The following is a 14,044-nucleotide window of genomic DNA, read 5'->3' on the forward strand; positions in this document are numbered from 1 at the left end:
GTATTCTTATTATTATTTAATAAATAATTAATAGCATAGTTAATATGATTTAGAATAGTAAGATGCTAGCCTTCCAAACCACCCCATATGTAACTTTATATACAGATTTTCAAGTCTTTATCATACTATTTCAATAATGAAAAAAATAGATACACTCATGTCATCAAATTACGGAATTAAAGAAAAGTTGTCAACTGGTGGGATGTCTGACAGTTACTAATAGATTGTTATCTAAACGCTTACTTGTTGAAACTGGGACTTCCGTTCCAGTATACCTGAAACAAACGCTGACTGTTACACATGGATTATCATTAGACGGAGTGGCGCACTGTAACCCTGCTGACGTCAGAGGAACAATTGGTGGGTTAAATGTTACCCTTGATGTCATGGTGATAACTGGACTTGTTCTAAATAAAAATGTAGTATCGGATTGGAAAGCTCCTACAGCTAAATCTGAAAATATGATTTATTATTGACTACTAGTATACACACCGATAGTTCGTTTCAATTATCTTGGCCTTCTAATTCAAGACCACGTGTCAAGTAGAAAATTGAATAGATAGATCAAGCTACCAAATGTTAGAAAAAACATAATTACAAGTAATCTTTATTTCGTTTTTCATGTTTATTTGTTTGATAAACTCGACGATGTGAGGTCCTATGCCAGCATTAAAACCATTAAGGATATAACAAATACCGTTACAAACCCACTATGTATGTTTACACAGTAAATATCAACAAATTTGCTGATCTCAAAAACATTAACGTCATAATTTTATAGGATACACCAACAACTTTGTAATTTTTACACGTCAAACACATTAATATTCAACATGAAGTTATTTATTCTTGTGATGAAACTAGATTATTTCTTCAAATTTTGAAAGAGCGATTCAAATAATATTGTAAGTTTTTTTCACTCGATTCGTTGTGTGCTCTTATCGACCATTATTTGTCAGGTTATAACCATTTTGAATGTTACTTTGCAGTTGTGAATTATTGCAAATACATTTTTGTTAAATTGCATGAAAGTCACTCATTTATTTACAGATGTTTCATTATAATGTGCAAATATATTATATCGGGGTTTAATACTAAAAAGAGTTTGTCTAATAAAAGAGTTTGATCCAAATTCTCTATAAAGGTGGCCATTCGGAACTATTAAATAGTACTTTCAACTTAACACTTAAAGACATACCTGCGTATTTGTTGTTATCAATATCTAATGGCCGAGAAATGTATGTTCCAAAAGATTTTATTCCATTGAACGACGTCTTGGCAGCAATCCGCTGGGAATGGACTTCATTCATTCTACCAGACTTTCCATTAAATATATAGACCGCTCCAGCGCCTTCGTCCTCATTTGGCGCTCCAATCGCAATATCTATTGGATACAAAAAAAAATATTGGCTAGTATTATTTTGGTAAAATATCTTGACAGATATATAGTACTCCTGCGGAAGGCCCAAATCAAGCCAATTGAAGCATATTTTTCAATAATCGTTCGTACTCGGAGAGTACCGTAAAGCACTTGGTAAAGGACATTTTAAGAAAGTAACATTAATCTTTTCGATGATCCAAGATTAAATCCCTAATATATTTGAAGGCTGTCTATTAACTGATGTTCCAATGTTTTGATTTAAAAGTTGCAATCGCCCAATGATATGATTTTTGTGTTTTTGCATAATAATCAAGGTGCATATAATTGAAAAGTCTGCATCTTATGAATTAATTTATTTTCTTTATAATCTTTATACAGCAATAGCAATCAAACTAATCATAGCCTGAAAACATTGAACATTATCAAACTATACATCATTTAACAGGACAAAACTATTACGTTACAAACCAGTAAGGTGTTGCAACATATTTTGGTTTCATTTTTTTGGAGAGACAGGAATTACATTTAAAAGTAAAATAATAAAAATACCATAAATAAAAAAGTCCTTTTACAAATGCAAAATCACAAGCTCAAACATATAAAACGAATGGAAATACTCCCCAAGCTAGCACGCACAGCCATCTCCCTATGTAGAATATGGTGGATCAAATCTAGTCCCACCAGGTAGCTAAACCTCTCATTTGTATAACTGTCGCAAAAACTTGCTTTATATTGACAAAAAGACAAACAGACATATATATGTGTAGGTAGAAATGTCTAAAACTTGAGTATAGTAGTCTATCTTGTTTTATTATCTTGATCACTATAAAAACAACAACTATTTGCATTTTTATAAAATGTTTAACCCAGATTTGTTTTGTCTCAATCAATGTTTGACCTTTGAACAGTGGTATATTACTATTGCCTTTATTTACATGTACGTTACAAATTAGCCTATGCGTGATTATTTGTTAGAAAAGTGTTTACATAACCTTTGAAATAGGACAAATGTGTAATTTTTTTTTGTCACCTTCATTCAATATATACAGAAAACATTTAGTTTCCCGAAAACAATAAACATCATACCAATAGTTAATAATCTTTCACACATCATTTTACAATTGATTTTTTGTATTTACGTCAGATGCGTGTTTCGTCTACAACAGACTCACCAGTAACGCACGAATCAAAAAAAAAAAAGAAAGAAAAAAGGCCAAATGAAATACGAAGTTGAAGAGCATATAGGTAAGGTAATATATTCCTCAGTTAGAAAAGCCTTAATATTTCAAAATATTCTTTTCTATTTTTGCGTACCTTTTTGTCAAAGAGAGTCATCGAATCAAATTTTAAAAAGCCTTTCCATGCTTTATATTTTTTTTACATATCTATTGAATCAAACATGACCAATGTCATCAGCTTGGGAGTGTCCTTATTAATCTTGCAGTTTAAAAGTTTAATACCCTTTCTTGACATTGATACACACATTGTATCAACTAATTTTTACTCAATCATTGATATTTTAATAATATTTATCAACCGAAAACAAATGGTACATTATAAAAGAGATATTAAAACAACCAACATGATAACAACATGTAACTAACGTTTTAATAGATTGAATTTGAGGTTGTGATTTTCAAGTCAGAAAAAAAACGGAATGTTTCCAATCAAATAGTAATGTTATAAATCTTTTTTTTTTTCAATATCGTTGAACATAAAGAATGTGAAAAATCAGGATTTTGATAAATAGCAAGCAGCGAATTGTTGATTTGTTTTTCTTTCAACGAAAGTCGAATGATCGTACAGAGTTTTGTAAAGGTTTGAACATGTTTAATGACATGCATTATCCTTTTGGTTGAGAATGGTTGTGACTGTCTTACTTTTGACTATCTTTCACAATTTTTTTTGTACTGCTCCAAAAGATTTAGAATGCACTTACGCTTTTTAATTTCCTCTAAATAAAACCGAAGGTTTAATGAAAGACTAACATATGTATATTACACATTCACTATCTCAACGGGGAAAAACCTTAGAAAACCGGGTGTTGGAAAATATTTGAAAAATGCGTAATCGTATAAATGGGAAAGTATAGTATAGTGATTAATGACCGTTGTTTTAAAGACTTTACAGATGATAACATGTTAAGTTGGAATTAATTCTTAAATGGTCGCGTGTGAATCACGAACATCTAAACTGAAGAGTTTTCCGAATCAATCTATCAAGTGCATTGTAAGGGATATCGTAATTGTCAGTTACATGGTAAATTATAAATTAAAAATGTTTTAGAACCTTGTGTTTATAAGGAAATGTGGGATGTACGTATAAGATGAAAAACAAATGACCTCGTCTTTAGTAATGATCGGTGGGTCTCTTCTTATAGATTGGTATTCACAGGCGTGTAGGTGGTATTTGTAACTTATTTTTATGTCAAATATATATATCAATATGGTGCAATTGCACGGATGCAATATAGCAATTTTGTAGGATTGTATGTGTCAATTTGGAAGTACATGTTCATTTCCTATTCAGATGTCTGTATACTATATGTTCAGATCTTTTTATCTCATAAATTAATCACGAAAATTACTTGCCTAAAATCTCAATGATAGATATCATGATAGCTTGGAATAGTTATCACAGATACCAGGCTTATAACTTGATACGCCAGACGCGCTTTTCGTCTTCTGAAGACTCACCAGTTTCGCGTAGATCAAAAGCAGTTAGTTTGCAAAAACAAGGACAATGTTGAAGAGCATAGAGGACCCGAAATGAATACCAATGGGTTTTGATTTTCTGATGGAATATATGAATGGGTAGGGATTTTCCTTGAAACCGATGTATGAATAAGTTGGGTTTTTTCAAAATCCAAGTTGGACGTCGGAACATCAATTTGTAGATTTATCCCCCCCCCCCCTAAATCTCCCTTACCTTGTTTCTTTATGCCAGTTGTTTCAAGATGTCAAGCTAAAATGTGTTATTCAAGTGACTATAACATCACAGTACCAAAATTGCGCCAAGTACCCAGATTGCACCGTTTAGGCAAACATAAGAGCGAAAATCTTACAACTTTTCTCAGGGACTTAATCATGTGTACTTTTTTATAATTTGACATTATGCTTGTCTTTCACAGGGGTTATATATTTAAATATTCACAAAACATTCACAGTATACATGTACATCAACAGATGAAGAAGTCACTGGAAACAGTCAAATCTACAGTAACGTTGTCATGCGACGCCCACAACAAGAATGTGTCCCAGTACACGATTGCCCAAATCGCACTATCATTTTCTATGTTCAGTGAACCGTGAAATTTGGGGAAAGTCTCTAATATGGCATAAAAATTGAACGTAGGTGAAAATAAAAAATGTCAAAATCGTTGCTATTTAAGGAACCCTTACCAAATAGTACAAGGATTTTTTTATTTGATACAAATTTCCAAAGGACTCGATTTGAATATTTTGGGTTTTTTTCTGGAACCACCACTTTATTAAATATATTAAATATGTATTGCAGCCTTCTTACTCATTTTGGACTTCTAAACATTTTATCGCATGTTCTTCTGTTTGAAATCAAATCATGATATTCTATTGAAAAACTGGGGTCAAATGAGTGCCATCAAACAAGTTACGTAATACATACGTATCTTTATATGATTTTTTTATCATATGTTGTCATCTGTCTTCCCAATCATATAAATATTTAGATTTTTTTTATTAAATTACTAGTCAAGCATCTGCCATTCCTTCATTTGATAACATTCATCTCACGTTGTCATTTAAATAAGATTAAGATATGTACATAAGTGGACTGATTACCAACATTGTATCTCGTTGTTAGTTTCCGCACAGGTGAACAAGTGTATACAATTTCTAAATAAGGCCATGAACTTTTAAATTCGACTTGTGATTTGATAATTCTAACATTAGCGACACTCGAATATTCAGTTTAAAATTAAATGTTAGTCTCTTTGTCATTAAATAAGTATGTGTTGAGATGTAAGCTTCAATACTAAAATTTTAAATAGATTGTAATTTATTTGTAAGATGCGAAAATGAATGTTTATAATTCAATGAAGTGCATTTGTGTACTGTATATATGGAATGTTTGTTTAACATGTTGTTATACCAAACATTGTATTGTAACATATTCCGGAAAAGTGGTCACATGTGACTGTTCAAACATGGATTTCCACATAGTTCCGAGGCATATACCAACCAACACAACAATATTAGATTTATCAAGCAACAATATCGCTTTGCTACATAATGAAACATTCATGCAATTGACTAAACTTCGAACATTGATCATTCACACATCAAGATTAACCTACATTGATGTGAATGCGTTTAAAGGCCTTGAAAACCTTCAAAATCTTGATCTCAGGGTGAACTTTTTGGATGTTGGGTCGTTACCTATGAGTGTGTTCAACAGTACTCCTAATTTACTTAATTTACAGTTATCCGATAATACATTCTCTGGAGAATATCCCGATAAATCCTTAAGTTTTCTCTCTAACCTACGGAGTCTTAGTATCAATGGAATTCGAAATGGACGTTTTGGTGATGGTTTCAAATATTTAAAAAGCCTTCGGATGTTGCATTTTATGCCATGCTTCATCACGCATCTAACAAATGAAACATTCTTAGTGTTCGATAATTTACCTATAGAAGACATTGATATCTCTTGTGCAATTAGGAAAGTTGAATATGGAACACTTGCTCCTTTTAAATCACTCAATGTATTAAAAATATCTCATAATTCATTTATACGGTTATCGGATTTGATACCCATTCTTATACCGTTGAAAGACAGTAATATGAGCGAAATTGATTTGTCCTACAACTATAGAGCTCGTACTGGATCTGACATCTTAACACCTAAACATTTCACAATTCTTGGTCAAATTTGTGTAAAAAGCTTAATACTAGCAAAAAATCAAATTAGTGTTATCAGAACTGGTTCGTTTTCTGCCATAAAATACAAGAACTGTTTAGAACATTTAGATCTTGCGCGGAATAGCATATATGGCGATACAGGTTCAGCGCTTGAATTATTCCAGCTGACAGGCTTAAAAACAATAGATGCATCACAACAGGACCCACTTAGTCCTTGGAATGTCGGATTGCTCAGTCGTAACATATCCAAGTTTTTGATGTTCCCAGCTAACAATGTGTCAGACGTCTTTAAGATGGGAAATACTATTTACACTTTTCCTTTACCGCCTAATTTAGAGGAAGTTTATGCCGAACGTTTAGTTATAAAAGCCTCACATCTTGCAAATGTTAACTTTACACATGGACGTAAATTAAGAGTATTAGATTTTAACTGGACACCAATCAACAGTTGCACTGGACGTTTACGTGGAATTGACCATCTTGAGATATTTAAAATATCTGGATTCAATTGTTCGTTAATTGATTTATCCTTTTTTCAGTCATTTAAAAAACTTAAAGTTCTAGAAAGTCGAAGCGCAAATTTAGGTCGTGGTTTGCTAGAGGACAAGGAGGGGAAAATTCTGAAAGGACTGTTCGAACTTCAACAAATTGATTTTTCAGCAAACCAATTTAAACATTTAAATCCTTCATTGTTCAGATCTCAGTACAAATCGTTATTGAAGGTAATTTTGTCAAGTAATATTCTAACAGAGATCAATATGAAGTTTTCAAAATTTTCAAAACTGAATTACATTGATTTATCAGATAATAGAATTAGATATTTAGAGAAAGGAACAATAAAAGAATTAGATATGCTGAACATAAAATCAATGGATAAACTTGAACTGCTATTACAAGGTAATATGTTTGAATGCAACTGTGATTCTTTGCATTTTATAGAATGGCTTCATTTTACAAATGTGACGCTAGACAATGGTAGAAACTACTCGTGTAGGTACTTTGACGGAAGCTATAAAACAACAGCATTTGCATTCCAAAATTTGCATGACTTAAAAACAAGGTGTGTTTCCAAAGTATGGCTGATTTTCTCTGTGTTATTATCAGTTTTATTGATAATGATAATTATAGCCAGTGGAATAGCATACAAATACAGAATAACTCTTCAATATTGGTACCTAACTATTCGCCGGAAATACCGCCATTATTCTAAATTGGAGGGTGAGTCAAAGGAGTATAGGTATAGTGCGTTTGTGGCGTATCACAATGCAGACTACAAATGGGTGTGTGGTCCATTAAGTTCATTTCTCGAAAAAGAAAAGGAACAGTCTCTGTGTCTCCATCATCGTGATTTTTTACCTGGTAACCTAATAGCGGATAATATTGTTGAAGCTGTCTCCCAAAGTCGAAAAGTTATTTTAGTGATAAGTGAAACATTTCTGGAAAGTTCTTGGTGTGAATTCGAACTTGATATGGCTCGAATGCAAATGTTTCAAGAAAGTCGTAATATGTTGATTGTTATTTTAGTCCAAAATATTCCAGCTAAAAGTATGCCTAAATCTCTTTTGCGGATTTGGAACAAAGTTACGTGCCTAGAGGCATATGATAGTGATATTCTACTTGAAAATGACAATTTTGAACATATATTTTGGAATCGTTTATACGAAGCTGTACTTTTATGATATTTGTTGCTTAACTAACTTTCTTTGACATTAAATGTTCCCTTTTGGAATACTTTACTTCATAACTAAAATAAGTAATTCAGACTTAATTCAGCGTCAATAGTGTAAACATAGTTGCTCTTTCAAATTACAATTTGCTTTCCACTTTTGAAATCAACATCCTGACTTGATAGCAGCTCAGACAGAGATGCATTAAACAAATTTCCATGCATGAAATTTATGAAAAGTATAGTTCGTTTGAAATAAGTACTGATATTTATGATTGCCAAATACGACCTCAATAAAGTAAATTGTACAAGACCAGTACAGAAGTTTAAACTATTTATCTCCTTAACTTATCTATAAAAAGAAAAAAGGATTGCATTCATGTCTTAAAGAATATAATGTTTCAATTCAAATACTCCATTCGAATTATTTATACTGTTATCACTTCATCTAATTTAGATCGTTATTATAATTATAACATTACAACTTGTCGTTAAGCAAATACAAATCACTCTCAATCATTAAATCTACGTTATACCTATAAGAAGTACTACTTTTTCCCTTTTTAAAATGAAAACGAATTCATAGGTAAAACAATTTCAATAGAAAACAAACATATAAAACTTAAAAATAGTTATAAGCCTATATGTAAATATTTGGACAAACACCTTTAAAATCTAGACATTGCTAAATTTGTCTGACAAATAAGTGCCAGATTTATATTCATATCTGTTCTGATATTCACGTAATAACTGCCGCTGTACTATAACATTAATACTTCATATTTATCGAGTAACCTATCCCCGCTGTAAACAATCTTAAATTACATTTGTACAAGATCCTTTGTGATGAAACTTACACATTATTGCAATTTTCAAGTTAACTTGCATTGTTTATTTTTAAATATATTTTAAGATGTACATTTTTACTTGGGGAGGTTTTGGAATTTATGTCAAATGTTCAGATCCCTTGGTTTTTTTTTTTTTTTTTTTTGTCTTGTCATACAATACAATGTAAAATATTTTGCCCCATAACACCAATTTATCTTTTCATATGAGTCTTAATAGCTAATGAAGGGTCTTTTGCCAAAATTTAAGCAGATGTTTTCTTTTTTTTCTTAGATTTAAGACCCAAATAATATGTAAGCAAATATAAGGTAAAGGTTCGAGTCAGCTATTTCTCGCCATGTTTAAAAATCATATATCTATTAATATTTTTAACTTATTATGTTCCTTAACTAATGCTCTTCTGACTAAAAGTATCAATTTTAAATTTTTAAATTTTTGAATTTCACAAACCCTCATTTAAATACATCCTTAAAGCATGTTAAGATTAATATGTCTTGTCTATTTGATTAATCAAGTTAATGTTAACTTTAATCCTTTCTTTGCTTGTTTATAACATTGTTACAATAACAATGTACCCTTCAAATGCACAACTTCTCAGGACATTTTGATTAGATCAAAATCATGTATTTACCTCCTCAAATGTTAAAAAACACAGTCTTATACCATTCAAATCAAAAAGTAAATATGTAATCATATGTTGAAAAATCTGAAGAATAAACAAATTCCATTCAACGTAAATTTGTGTTATGTTTATCACCAAACAATCTTTAACTTATTACTTGTATTTATTTGATAAAATTTAAGAAACTACTGTTTAAAAATAACATTTAAAAGCACATTCTTAATACTTTATAAATATTGGGGGTGGGGCTCACCAAGGGTACATTTGTACTAGTATAATTATGAAAACAGACGTGCATTTTGTAACACAATAAAATCGAAAATGACAAGTGGGAATCTGTCAGAGACAACAACCCGACCAAAGAGCCCAAAGCAACCAATTGGTCTTCAACAGCGATGAAATCCACGACTCATCAGTAGAGCTCAAATCAAAACAGAAGGATATAAAAAAAAACGAAAATTCCGAAAAGATGTATCACATACGGATTATGCAATGTATGCATGAAAAGGACGCATTGTGCGCATACATAGTGCCTTTAAAAGGATACGCGTAAGCTGATTTGTTGATATAGTTACCATCGATATTGTCTTTGTTGATGTCACCTAGGTTAACAATGGTCGCCCCAAATCGTCCTCCTCCTTGGTTATTTCCATATATATTTTGTACACTGGAATCTAGATATTGCGACTGTAAAAATACCATCAGTATATAATATTTTGTTATTATATACAAAACAAGAATATTAGAAAAAAAATAATAAAAAACATATCGACCAAATAAACGAGCTATAAGAGTCAAAAGTAAATATAACATAAGGCCAAAAGTTTATTTCCGTCTGAGTCATTCAAAATATGATTCAAAGACGTCACATGTCAAGAGTTTTAAATGTGCAGTGTATAAAATGCTTATACGTGTATCAGAAACAGTATTTTTTCCAAAAAAGACCATTGGTAACAATTTTAACAGTGTACAGACACAGAGACGGAAGATAGAAGACGGAATCACAAGTCGAAAAGAGAAAGACAAAATCATGGCAAAACAAAGACAAAGATAAAAAGTATAAAACAACGGTCCACAAAACACTACATAAAAAACTAAAGACGGAGTAATTGGACAATGAGGGCGAACTAAAATGACCCGAGAAGGTATAACTAAGTAGATTATGTTCATCGTGTGGCGCCTGTGTTAATCATAGTAAGCACATATTCGAATTCGGTGTCAAGTCTTATACCCCGTTTACATTGACAACGAAATTTAATTGATTTTTATTTGAATCGATCTTAAAAAGACCAGGATTGAATTCAATATCGTAGCAGCTACGTAGCCACTATGTAGCAACTAGTCTATAGCTACACGTTCAATAGTCAAAATCTACGTAGCACTACGTAGCTGCTATGATATTGAACTCAACCCAGTTCGCGTTAACATTGCACAAGCAAGATCAATCGAGATCGATCTTATTTAATCCAGTGAGTTTACACTACAAAATAAAAAGAACCGGTCTGACCTTTATTTTCATATCTAAATATAACATTCACCTGAATAAAGATTGATCGCGATCGATCAAGCGTTTACACCAAAAAAATAAGATCGATTCAAATAAGATCGATATTTTTAAAACCACCTCTAGAGGTAGACTTTTTAAGTCCAATTGAAGATCGATCTTACTCTTTTACAATTGGACCAAAGATCGATCTTAAAAGATCGAACTTACATGTGTAGTAAAGATCGATTTTTTTTTTGTCGGTGTAAACGGGGTCTTAGTTTGCCGTTCACTACGCTACTAACTACACATGTCAGAAACGTTCGCAATTAAACGGGAAAAAAGATTTAATTTTGATAACATTGCTAGAATATTTTATCAATGAACAGAAAAACGTAAATGTAAAATTTCTTTGATAAGCAAATTATGAATCCATTAGAAATATAAAAAAAAATACTTAAGTTCAAATTCGTTCAGGCTACAGTAAGTTGACCTAAAACAAATTTTTTATGTCTTTTTGTTCGTTACTCCTTATAAATCCGTGGTTTTCAAAAATAAACGGCGAAAGATACAAGAGGGATATTCAAACTCATAGATCGAAAATAAACTGACAACGCCATGGCTAAATATGTCAAAGACATACAGACAAATGACAGTACACAACTCACAAGACACAACATAGAAAACTAAAGATTAAGCAACACGAACCCCACCAAAAACTAGGGGCGATCCCATATGCTAATTTTTTTAGATTAAGAAGAGGAATGTGTATAAGTGACTCGTCGCTTGTTTTTCAATCAATGTCGTATTTATTTATCTGTTTCTAGATAAAATATTGTTTACACTAAATATCTAGATTTAAGCGTTCATGATGAAGGTAAGTAAATCCAGATAAAATGCATCAGACGCACGGACATTGTTTAGTTATATTTCATTTTTTTTTAAATGATTACACATACATCACCAGTCCCATAATACACAAACACTGTTCCTTCGTCATAGGATACAACCTTCTGTAGTGGGGCACCAACCAATACGTCGTTATTTCCGTCATTGTTGACATCAGCAATACAAATAGATAACCCGTATCCTGATCCAATCTGAATATTACGAAAAAAATTGCCTGTGAAATCTAAAGACTAAGTATAGATTAGATGGAAAAAAACATCGTGACAATAACACTTGGTTAATTTATCTTCACATTGGAAAAGATGAAAAGAAATCTTTAGTATACTTTCGCTTTCGAGTGACCGAATAAAGACGGGATCTACGTACATACATACACATATAAGGAAATTATTGCAGTTTGTGAATATCGATACGATATCAAGATTTTTTTAATGTATATACGTGTACTCTAGTGGACTAAAATATTCAAAATTACGCACTAGCAAAAACACAAAATTGGTGTTATTTCCATCCATTAATGTCACTATGAATGACACTTTAATTAATCAGTGATTGCTTGTATGTATTGTTTTCTTGGTCGACCATTATTTTCCATGACTTTTTTATATTCAATTTCTTTGTTACATATAGTTCCTTTTATATTGTTATATTGTTCTTTCATTTGTCTTTGTACTACTATTAATATTACTTTTACCGTTTGTTTTCTTTTCTGTTATATCCATTTGACGTTACTCGGTACTTATAAATCTCGTCAATGTGTTTGTATTATCTTTAATTTTTCACTGGTGTGTTTTGTATAATGTGACTTTTTATGTTCCTTTGATTCTTATAACGTGACTCTGTGCTTTAAAATATCCCGTCATTATATCATTGTTCTATTATATGTTATAATGTTATTGTTCTATTGTATGTTATTATGTTAATGTTCTATTATATGTCATTATGTTATTGTTCTAGTATATATATGTCATTGTGCTTACTCGTGTAGTGGTATTAACCATTTGTGGATTCTTAAATATTCTAAAGAAATTCATGACAATTTCAAATGTCGGATTATTTCTGAAATTAATACTTAAATAACTTTTGATTTTTTAACCCTTTATACCAAAATTTTCCCATGTGAAATTATAAAATTATTTTGAATAAACATTGAACGACAATTTTTTTCCCTATGTGACGTTTACATTTTCTGACGTCAGACACGCGAAGCAATGAATGTGTTTTTTTTAATTTGATAGATGTTTTTGTGCTTTTTTTTGTAAATGATTGTTTGTTTTGAGATTGTATCACAGTGAGGATTGCTGTACCCATATTTTAACTATTTTATTTAGTATGTCTGTTTTCTTCATGCATCGTTTTAAATATAACGGAATTTGACGAGACTGTCGTACAAGTGAGAGGTTTAGCGCTATAAAACTGGTTCATTCACCATTTTCCACATTTGAAAATGCCTGTTCCAAGTCAGGAATATGACAGTTGTTGTCCATTCGTTTGATGTGTTTTGTCATTTGATTTTTCCATGTGATTAGTGTCTTTCCGATTTAATTTTATTCGGAGTTCAGTATTTTTGTTGATTTTACTTTTTTATATATATACTCAGATTTATAGCATGTCAATCTTAAAATGTTATTAGATTTCAAATCAGTAACATTTGCACTACATACATGTATTAACTGTTTTATGTTAGGTTCGTGTTTATTAATTAAATTCAAGCGTCTTTTTATTGTGTTGTAGGACTATTGAGATTGTGGTAAAAAATGTAAAATAACAAAAAATACCGAATTCCGAGGAAAATTCAAAACGGAAAGTCCCTAATCAAACGGCAAAATCAAAGATCAAACACATCAAACAATTGTATAACAACATGCAGCTGACATATTCCTGACGTGCAGTAATTTACTTATGTAGAAAATGGTGGGTTACATCTGTTTTATAGCTAGCTTAACCTCGCACTCGAATGAGAGAAAATGTATGATAAAAAATTATATAAATAAAATTATTCTTGCCTTATTTCCAATAAACTGTTTTCTCACTCCTAGATTCGTCCCACCACCAGTAGGACATAAAACTACAAACTTATATGAAATGAAAAAATATAACATGTTTATCAATACGAAAACATCTTCTGTTATTTGTGCTTTTGATGGAGAAGATATACAGTTGACAATGAAAACCATGTGGTAAGTAAAAGACTACACAATGTCAAAAAGAATTAACAAAGACGAAAATACAAGCAAGA

The 14,044-nt window shown here is 31.2% G+C and overlaps 2 protein-coding genes across 2 annotated transcripts in view; one reads left to right on the plus strand and one right to left on the minus strand.

The window, feature by feature from the left end:
- The window catches only part of LOC143063777 (integrin alpha-4-like), a 37,076-nt gene that overhangs the window by 9,635 nt on the left and 13,397 nt on the right, over positions 1 to 14,044 (minus strand). The window contains exons 8-12 of the mRNA XM_076236151.1: positions 13,812 to 13,880; positions 11,856 to 11,996; positions 9,989 to 10,100; positions 1,199 to 1,384; positions 244 to 453 (exon numbers count right to left, since the gene is read on the minus strand). Of these exons, the coding sequence (XP_076092266.1) occupies positions 244 to 453; positions 1,199 to 1,384; positions 9,989 to 10,100; positions 11,856 to 11,996; positions 13,812 to 13,880 (718 nt within the window). The remainder of the gene's footprint in view (positions 1 to 243; positions 454 to 1,198; positions 1,385 to 9,988; positions 10,101 to 11,855; positions 11,997 to 13,811; positions 13,881 to 14,044) is intronic.
- Positions 5,386 to 9,523, plus strand: LOC143063776 (toll-like receptor 4). The gene has a single exon (XM_076236149.1). The coding sequence runs from the start codon at positions 5,436 to 5,438 to the stop codon at positions 7,956 to 7,958; it is 2,523 nt and encodes an 840-aa protein (XP_076092264.1). The 5' UTR covers positions 5,386 to 5,435; the 3' UTR covers positions 7,959 to 9,523.

This window comes from Mytilus galloprovincialis, chromosome 2, assembly GCF_965363235.1.
Source record: "Mytilus galloprovincialis chromosome 2, xbMytGall1.hap1.1, whole genome shotgun sequence".
NCBI classification, from domain to species: Eukaryota; Metazoa; Mollusca; class Bivalvia; order Mytilida; family Mytilidae; genus Mytilus; species Mytilus galloprovincialis.

Excerpts from the sequence above, each read along its gene's own strand:
- LOC143063776 (XM_076236149.1), top strand. The coding sequence starts at position 5,436 with ATGAATGTTTATAATTCAATGAAGTGCATTTGTGTACTGTATATATGG.